The following is a 9,428-nucleotide window of genomic DNA, read 5'->3' as shown; positions in this document are numbered from 1 at the left end:
ATCTGAGCGTCCCCCCGCGGCGGCCGTCCGCCTCCTTCTGTCCTCCCACCTCCCTCCCCCCAATCTCTCCACTCTCCGGCTCTCCTCCCTCCCTCCTCCCCCCTCCACCCTCTGGGCCGGATCTCGTCTCGCTGAGGCGGAGGAGGAGAAGGAGGAGGACGTTCGGCTTGCGCAGTGAGATGTTTGTCCGTCGCCGCCGCCGCCGCCATCGCGGAGGAGCGCGATAAAGGGAGCTGAGCCGGGCGTGAGGGGGACCCCGCGGAGCAGCCGCGTCAGCGCAGCCCCCCAGCTGAGCCCCGGCCGCCGGAGCCCGAGTCGCTGCCGCCCCCGCCGCGGCCGCCCAGGGGCCGGCCAGCTCCCCAGCCCAGCCCGGGGGCCGCGCCGCCGCCCCCAGCGTCGCCCCTCGCCTGCCCGCCCGCCTTAAATGTGACACCGGCGCCTCGGAGTGCGACCCACAGCCGCCGCCGGGGAGGGGACGAGCACCATGTCGAATCTGAGCAAAGGCACGGGCAGCCGGAAGGACACCAAGATGCGGATCCGGGCCTTTCCGGTGAGTCTCTACTGGGCACCCGGGACCCCTGGGCCGGGGGCCGGGCCGAGAGCCGCACGCGAGGCCCGGGCTGAACTCCCCCAACAGGCCGCAGGCCCGGCCTCCCCTCCCCCACGCCGCCGGCCGCGGGGCGCGAGCCTTCCCGGCAACGGGGCTGCGCGGGGCCCCCGGCACTGGCACTGCCGCCCTCCCGGGCCGTTCCGGCGACGCGCCCCCACCCGTAGCGGCGCCTCCAGCCGCCCAGCGGGCGTCGGCTGTGGCCGGGGCCCCTTGGCCGGTCCCAGCACCTCCCCACATCATTGGGGTGTAGGCCCAACAGCTAGTTCTCCTCTCCCCGCTCGGTGCCCGGGACCCACACACCCACGGGCATGGGGACTGTCCAAGTCCTCCCTGGATGGGGCCCGTGTGTAACTTTTCACGTGTGGTCGCGCTGTGGCTTCACACAACAACCGGCAGTCTCAATGCCGGCCAGCCAAACCTTGCGGAGGATGAGGGGGACTGTGCTCCCTCTCCCCCTCCTCAGGAAGCGTTATGCCATCAGCCTGTCCTCAACGCGGTGACAGTGGCTCCACGGAATGCTCAATAGAAACATAGTAGTAATATCAGATGTATCTGTAGCATCTTTGATCCACAGGCTTTCAAAGCACTTGACAAACTCTCTTGTGCAGAAATTGCCCCCCCCCCCCCACACACACACACACCCCCATAGGAGGGTCAGGAGAAGCAGGCGGGAACAAATTGGGCAGTTGGTTCTCTATTTCTCAGCCCGGGAAGCCCCAAAAGAATGGATAATCATCACCCGGGGTTGCTTTACTCTGTAGGTGTTAGTGACTGCAAATGTGTTCTGTTTAGAAACTTTTTTAGTATTACTTTGAATCTTAGGCTTGCGGTGTGGAGTATACAGTGTTTAACTTCGGATGTCATATCTGATTCAGAGAGTCAGTGGCCAGCCCTTACACTGTACTGGCGTAAGAGGAACTGGACACACTTGCTCATGTCGCTACAGTGACACCTCTATGTCAAGAAAGACCAGTAATTGATCTAAGACTAGAGAACGATCTTGCTTTTCCTTTCATAGAATCATAGACACATAATCCTGTGAGGAGGAAGAGGGAGGAGGTGTGTACTCACTCCTTAAAGCATGGTTTTTCTAAAGTGTAGTTTGCAGTGAGGAAAGACTTTAATAATAGAGTTGTCGGATTTAAGTAAGAAATTCGCCCAAGGAACTTGACCTTTCTGAATTCTTAAAATTTGAAACAATGTATCTGATGCAGACTATGAAAGTGTAATAACATAAACAGTAATGTCGATGTGTAGAGACTTCCTGCTTTATGTAAACAAGGTGGGATATACGCAGGAGAATAAATGTTTTGAAGAGATTTTGTAATTTTGAAGTTTTTTCTAAGTAAATGTGAGAAACTACAAAGTAAGAAATGCCGACAAAAGAGCACCAGTGAAGTTCACTAGCATGTTTTCCCATGTAAGGAAACAGTGTTATGATTTGTTGGTAATGTTAGTTTTCCTACTTAATCAGTTCTGACCTTTTTAGCAGAATTTAGAATTATTTAGTTTTTTAAATAAGTTTATGCAACAAGTTTTCTAGGAAAAGTTTGCTATTCTTGGAGTGTGAGTTCTATTTCAGATTATTACTAAAATGTGGAATAGCTCACATTTGACATCCACTTATGCTAATGTTCTGATTAGCTGCTTCTACCTTTATGTATTTTCAACTCAGTATCTTAGCTTGTTCCTACCTGTTCTCCCATTCCTTCGTTCATTCAACAAGTACTGAGTACCATGTGCCAGGCACTGTTTTAGGGAATAATTTTAAGTAGCATATGGATATGAGCTAATTTGGACCCTTTCTGTCTCGACTTGTTGCCCTCTAAGTTTTTCTAAAATCCTTTAATGAAGTTTGTGACTAGTGTTTGATATTCAGTAGTTAATATCTGCTAATTTTTAAAAGTATATTTTATTATTTTATAACTAGTAACATCATACGTAGTTGCCAGTGAAAAAAGCAAGTATAGTTTTTTGATATATAAATTTTTAAGTCATAGGTCCTTGAGCCTTCAATAAGGAGAGAGAGATGCCTCAGTGGTATGGTATTTCACATTGGTAAATGAGTATTTATAGACCTTCAAAATTTTTCTTTTATTTCAGGTTAGTGATCTTTTGCTTAACTGTAGTCTGCATAAATTGGTAGTCAGAAGTAGAAAATACATAGTGTTCCATAAAGAAAAAATAATGTTTATGTGTGTACATATGTATATACAAATACTGTATTTTACCATTTGGATATATAGTTACTATAATTTAAGGGAAATCATAGTTTAGCCAAATGTCTGAAGTGTTCATTTCAGATTCCATTTTATAAAATTGATGTGCAAAACATATAAAAATGTTTGGGGATTGTTTTGTTTGTATTGCAGAATAGAGTGATAAATGAACTTATATTTTATAGTCATGTAAGCCTATTCCAGACACAATCCCATCAGTAGAATCAGGTATTATTAGTGTTGTGAATGCATATTTTAAGTGTATTTTCATCATTGTTCACAAGAATAGAAGTTACACCATACCAGTTTTAGGCACAATTTACATTTTAAGTAGACCTTTTCATAAGATTTCAAGAGAAATTGGTTCTTTTTAAGGTGGAAAACAATAAGCAACTTTCTGTCTTTATACATTGTTGATGGAGGAAAAGTTCCAGTTTTTAAGCTTTCCTGCAGTGTACAAAGTACATGCATCATTTAACATCTTTCTGTTTTTTGGGTATCCAAAGTAACAGCAAGGGCCACAAAACTCTTTTAAGGAAGGAGGCTATAAGTTGCCAAACTCCTGAAAACAGAGTGGATTTGGACCAGAGAATGCTGCCCCAAGGAGTTTCTACTCTTCTTCCCTTCATGTTGCCATGTGTCCCAACCCTGAGCTTTTGTTCCACTATGTAGGATTAGTTACTGTCAGATGAACCTTTTGTCCTTATCTCTGAAAAGCCATTCCTCACCATCTGTACTGTCCAGGGTTTTGTCCACATGAGCTCGGAAAGATTGATTGGATTGAAGGGGATATATTTGAATGGAAGTGCTAGCCTCTCTTCTGATTTGCCTTAATTGGTTTAGCCTTCAGAGTTAAGACACATTTTGAAAGTGATTGCCTTTAGATATGATCTGGAAATGGGTTCAGTTACTAGTTTATAAAGCATGCTAATCATGATAGAGAATCGCTGATTGTGATGTCCACTCCATAATTCTAGATGAGATTACCAGAGCTCTACCTGTGTGGCGGACAGGGAATGATGTGGAGGTTACCATTAGATGGAACCCATAAAGTGACTGACATTAGTAAGAGATTAAGTTTTAAAATTATTTTTTATGTATTTAAGGTCACAAGAACTTAACGACTAATGGGTACTGTTAATGTTTTTGTTTTTCCAGCTACATATTTGCCAGATTTGGGGAAACAGCTTTGATCTTGATAATAGGTTTGTTTCTCTTCCTTAGGGAAAGTAATTGTTGCTTATAGCTACCAGGACATACATACAGGAAAGCTGAATAATAGTCTTGCAAATTACACAGGGTAGGGAATTAATTGTAAGTTTGTTTTCCATTCTTTAGTATTTTCTTATAGAGAAATCCTGGAGTAAGGTGTAGGATATTTATTAAAGTGTTGCTTATACTTAGACTGATTCTTCCTTTTTAGTTTTTTAGGACAGCCCCCTGTGTTGTAGCTGTTAGAAGTTGAAAAATAAAAGCATAAAATAGGTACCTATAACGTGTTTATTTTGCATTATCTTCCTAGATGGCAGTTCAGAGGAACCTGGAAAATCATTAGTATCAATATTAAATTTGAAACTATTTTTGGTAGTATAGAATATAATGTGAGAATTTGGTCTTTTAAATAACACATAAGTCACAAGGTTGATTCATTCAAACAAAATAGAGAAAGCTTTATTTGTTTGCACATCATTTATTCATTAAATTGAAAAACAGCATTTCTCTAATTTAGGAAGACTATATAATTAGGACTAGAAAAAAATAGTATGCCTTTCCTTTGTATTATAAATTGGGAGACCTTAGAGGTAATTTTCATTCAAGATCATCTTGTTATTTACAATTTTGTTAGATTTTTATAAAGCTTTCGGGACAATTTATAGTTTTAAATATTGCAACTTCGAGAATAATTCTTGTTTATCCATTGTAAAGTCAACAGAAAAGTAAAGGTGTTATTAGTAAGAATAAGTCACTGGGATGAAATATGAGTTACAGTTAGTGTCTATCAGTATATTGTGAAAACTGTTCAAACATCTGTCAAAGCAAAGAATTCTTTTCAGTAGCTTTTCTAATTATAAAAGTGATGTATATTCATAATAGAAAACTTAAATATCTGTTTATAAATAAGGATATAAAAATTACCTGCAACCCTACCACTTAGAAATAAACAGGACAGTAATATTTTGATGTGTTTTCTTTTAATCTGGCATACACATGTGAGCACACAGTAAAAGTGAGGTACAATATCATTTTATATATTGCCTTTAAAAAATATAGTATCTTACTGTACATATAGTTTCATGTTAAATATATTGAACACATAATTTTTGATGGCTGTGTAATACTCTATAGTACCTTCATTTGCTTAATCATTTCCTTTGCCAAGTATTTTGATTAATTCTAGTGAACCCACATTTTCTCTATTATAAATAATGCAGCTGTGACAGCACAAAAATATTTGAGCTCATTTATAATTATTGAAGTACTGGACTAACCATCATTGATATCTATTACCAAATTGACAGAAAGGTAGTTATAATGGCTAACACTTTGTCAATGTTATCATGTGCCATGCACTGTTCTCTGTGCTTTGCATATATAAGCTCATTTAAAATGCACAACTCTATAGAATACTACTATTCTCATTTGTTATATTTATGAGGGCTTGAGAGGTTAAGTAATTTGCTTAAAGTCCCTATACTTGTAAGTGGCAGAACTGGGATTCTAACCCAGCCGGTTTGACTCTAAAGTGAGGCTCTTAAGAATTAATTATACCTCTCAAGGTTGTGTCATTTGAACTTCTCTGTATTAGTGTCTTAGTCAACATATATCTTTAATGTCATAGGTAAAAAAAAAAAAATAGTACTTTAATTTGCATTTCATCAACTACTTGTAAGAATAAAACTGTGGATAGTTTGTAGGGAATTTTCACTTAGTTTTACATTAGAATAGTCAACATATGTATTAGGAATATGTCTAAAAAGTAAAGAGACTGAGCATATGAGTGAGGGCTCTGGACTGCCAGGGTTTGAATGTCAGCTTCACTTCTTCCTGGTTATTTTTAACAAGTTATTTAACCACTTCTAGCCTTCTGTAACATGCAAATACTAGTAGTACCTACCTTACAGGGTTGTTGTGAGTAAAGAAAATAAAGCATTAGAACAGCACCTATTGCTATATCAACATGTAGCCATGATTAGGCCACAATGTAAATACTAAAATTGATAATATTTTTGCAAGTGGTTATATGGGGATACTATACACTTACTTTAGTGATGCTGTCATTTTTTGGTACAGTTTTTAGAGCTTACATTTTGAAGAACCTACAGAGTCGATTTATGAATGACACTAAGAAAATTAGTCTCAAAGGATATAGGTTTGGCACCACTGGGACTTCAAAAGAATGAATGCTACAGGCCCTTGAGGGATAGATTCAAAAGAGAAGTTCCAATAATGAGTCTCACATAATTATTGGAGTTGGAGTAAGTATGTAACTTTATTGAAGGAGTAAACATTCATTTAGTATGTATATCCTAATATGTACATTAACTTTTCATCTAAAAATATACTTTTTCTTATTTCCTTCCCATTTTCTTCCCTTTCTCCACACTTTTTTGGTTTCAGTTATGAACCAGGTTGTGATCCCTGCCCAAAGCTTATACCAGACACCCTTTGGAGCCACAGAGCACTTAGCATAGTGTTCGAAACACTGTAGGTGGTTATTGAATGATTGATTAAATGAGAAACTAGTCATTTAAGCCAAACTATAGTGATTGGTTAATTTGGTAAGTCAGTGGAAGTAGTACTCTGAAATGTTTGAACTCTGCAACTGTAAGTGAAGTCTTAAGATATAAGTAGGTCATTAATGATCTATGGCGCTTTCCTCAAACAGGTAGTCAGCCTAATCTCCTGAAATGATAATGACTTGCAAGTAAAGGTAGTATGATGCATTGACAGTAACCTTGGATTAAGTGTCAGAAGACGACTTTCTCTGGTCCAGTTTTTTCTGTTAACTAGCTCCCTCCACCTTGACTCCTTCCTCCCAATCTGTCCACCTGTACATTCTGATCCGCTACTTCACTCCTCCATATCCTCAGCCCGTTCTTAGGATTCTTAGCCTTTTCCTATGAGATCTGGCTTTGCCCTGAGGTTACGGGTTTACCTTCTTGAATTGAGGTGTCTGTTTTTTTATAATCCTTGAATCACTGGGTCCGGGTGCCATTTATTGCCATTTCCATCATCCTCTTTTGTGGCTCAGGCCCTTGTTAACTATTCTTTTGAGTGCTTCTTATGACCATGTCCTGACTTCTTACCTGTGCTCACCCAGTCGTTGAAGACTTTAATACCTTCTTGAAAAGACATGCTCTAGTTTAAATCTTAACTTGATCCAGTGCATGTGGGCATAGTCATTCATTTATAAAATACATTTATTGTGTGTTCCCACTAGGAGTCAGGCACTAGGTATAAAATAATAATCAAACAGACCTGGCCTTTTCTGTATTTGTGATCTGCACCCTGTCTTATTGCTTGTCATTCTACTTTAGAAATCTTAAACTCCAATGTTGCATACTATCCTAGCTCCTCCATTTATTAAATGTAGAACTTGAGCAAATCACCACACCTCTGCCAGTTTCCTCTTTTGTTAAAAGGCAAAACAATAGTACCTACCTTGCAAGGTTGTTGTAAGAATAGAGTGAATTCATGTGAAGCTCTTATAGTAGTGCCTGGCACATAGTAAGCATTATAAAAAAAAAAAAAAAGCATGCTATGATTATTATTCAGTTATTCTGCATGCTTGCTTCCTTCTCACATTAATGTCCTCTTGGACCTCAGGAAGATTCCTTTTGTTGTCCCAAGCTATGGTGATACCTGTTACTAGTTGCCCTTTCTGTCCTGCTACTCCTCAGAGCAAGGCCAGGAATATCAGCAAAAAGCATCTTGGATCATTCCACCTGTCTGCTTTTACTGCTTATAGTTTTTAGGCTATTTTGCACTCCTGGGGAAAATTGCAAGACCCATAGGTTCGATTCCCAGTCAGGCCATATGCCCAGGTTGCAGGGTCAATCCCCAGTAGTGGGTGTGCAGGGGGGCAGCCGAACAATGATTCTCTGTCATCATTGATGTTTCTCTCTCTCTCCCCCTCTCCCTTCTTCTCTGAAATCAATAGAAATATATATTTTTTTAAATTCTCTTAACTCTCTTCTTCAAAAAATTTACTGCTTCACTGTGAAAACTAATGTTAACTTGTGTTAAGTTCTTTAAACTTTCTTCCCTTTCAGTTATATTCTTTATCTTGTATCTTGACTCATTCTCAACTCCTCTCAGGTCTCAGAGAAGGAAGATGTTTCTTTTCTTGCTTTCCCATTCCTGGTGACTATCATACTATCTTCTTCATAGCCAAGAGCCTTCAAATACTCTGTGTGTCATTTATTGGAACACAATTTTCTTTGTTAGTGCAGCACAATGGTATCCCAGCAATGCCAATTTGTTTTCTCATCTTTAAGATGGGTGCTGTAGCAATCTTTCTCACAGATTAATTGTGAGGATTAGAAGAAATAATGCCAGAAAGTGCTTTCTAATGGTGGCATCACTAAGACATTTAAAATAATTTTTCTAATCATAAAGTCAGAATTTTCAACTAAAAGTAATGTGTTTCATGTGGGACAGTTAATTTCAAACTCTTATGTGGTCTCTAGGATCCAGGGAGAGTGAAGCATCTTCAAAAATCTCCCTCTCTGGTAATTTAGAGCATTTTCTATGTTGCCATAAGTATAAATTGTTTATTGCTTTAAAATAATCAGTCATTAATCCAGACTTTTTAAAATTGAGGAGAGTCCTACTTGCCTAAATTGACAAAGTTAATAGGAAGTTAAGAACAGAGCCTCTAAACCCCTAATCCAGAGCTTTTACTATTAGAAAGCATTACTTCTTTTTCTTAAGTTAGTTTTAAAGTTGAAAATGTAATTGAGTAAAATTTATTAATTTGACTTCCATTCATTTAGTACGTGGAATCATTGAGAAAGGAATGTTCCCAAATTTGCTCTTTTTACAGTTGTACTGCTAAGCAAAAGAATAAAGACTTAAAAGGGATATCTTTACCTACTTTAAGAAAATACAATACATATCCTTTAGAGATGCAGTACTTCTCTAAAAGCAAGCCATCCTTGCTAAGAGGAATACTTTACCATACTGATTGTAAGTGTTATGCCCAGAATTCAAGATCCCCAAGAAACCACGCCAGGGAGCCAGTCCGATGCAAAAGCAGAAGGTCCTTTATTGAGTTAGCTAACCCGACCCGGGCCTCCAGTAGACGCAGCGACCGGAAACCGAGTGCTACTCATGAGAAAATCAGGGCTTTAATAGTGAGGGGAGGGGAGCTGACTGTAGGCCCTCCAATTGGCCAGGCGCCAAGTTGGGTCTTGTTCCCGGGCATGGCCAGGAGGGGCCTGGACCTCCGGGAAGAAGGCACTCCTCTGCCTCTGCCCCAACATGGAGGATCCAGGGCAAGATAGAGGGCATAGCCCTCGCCCTTTCATTAAGTCATTCTTACCTAAAGCAGCCCTTAACTGAGCAACAGCTAGCCCAGTGATGGCGAACCTTTTGAG

The 9,428-nt window shown here is 40.2% G+C and overlaps 1 protein-coding gene across 1 annotated transcript in view; it reads left to right on the top strand.

The window, feature by feature from the left end:
* The first annotated feature begins 207 nt into the window (after positions 1-207).
* CUL3 (cullin 3) overlaps positions 208-9,428 on the top strand; it is a 102,418-nt gene continuing 93,197 nt past the window's right edge. The window contains exon 1 of the mRNA XM_081095501.1: positions 208-550. Coding sequence (XP_080951627.1) covers positions 485-550 — 66 coding nt within the window. The 5' untranslated portion in view covers positions 208-484. The remainder of the gene's footprint in view (positions 551-9,428) is intronic.

The sequence above is a fragment of the Myotis nattereri genome (genome assembly GCF_964212035.1).
Source record: "Myotis nattereri genome assembly, chromosome: 7".
Lineage (NCBI taxonomy): Eukaryota > Metazoa > Chordata > Mammalia > Chiroptera > Vespertilionidae > Myotis > Myotis nattereri.
Note: the sequence above shows the minus strand (reverse complement) of the source record. Positions and strands in the feature narration are given on the sequence as shown.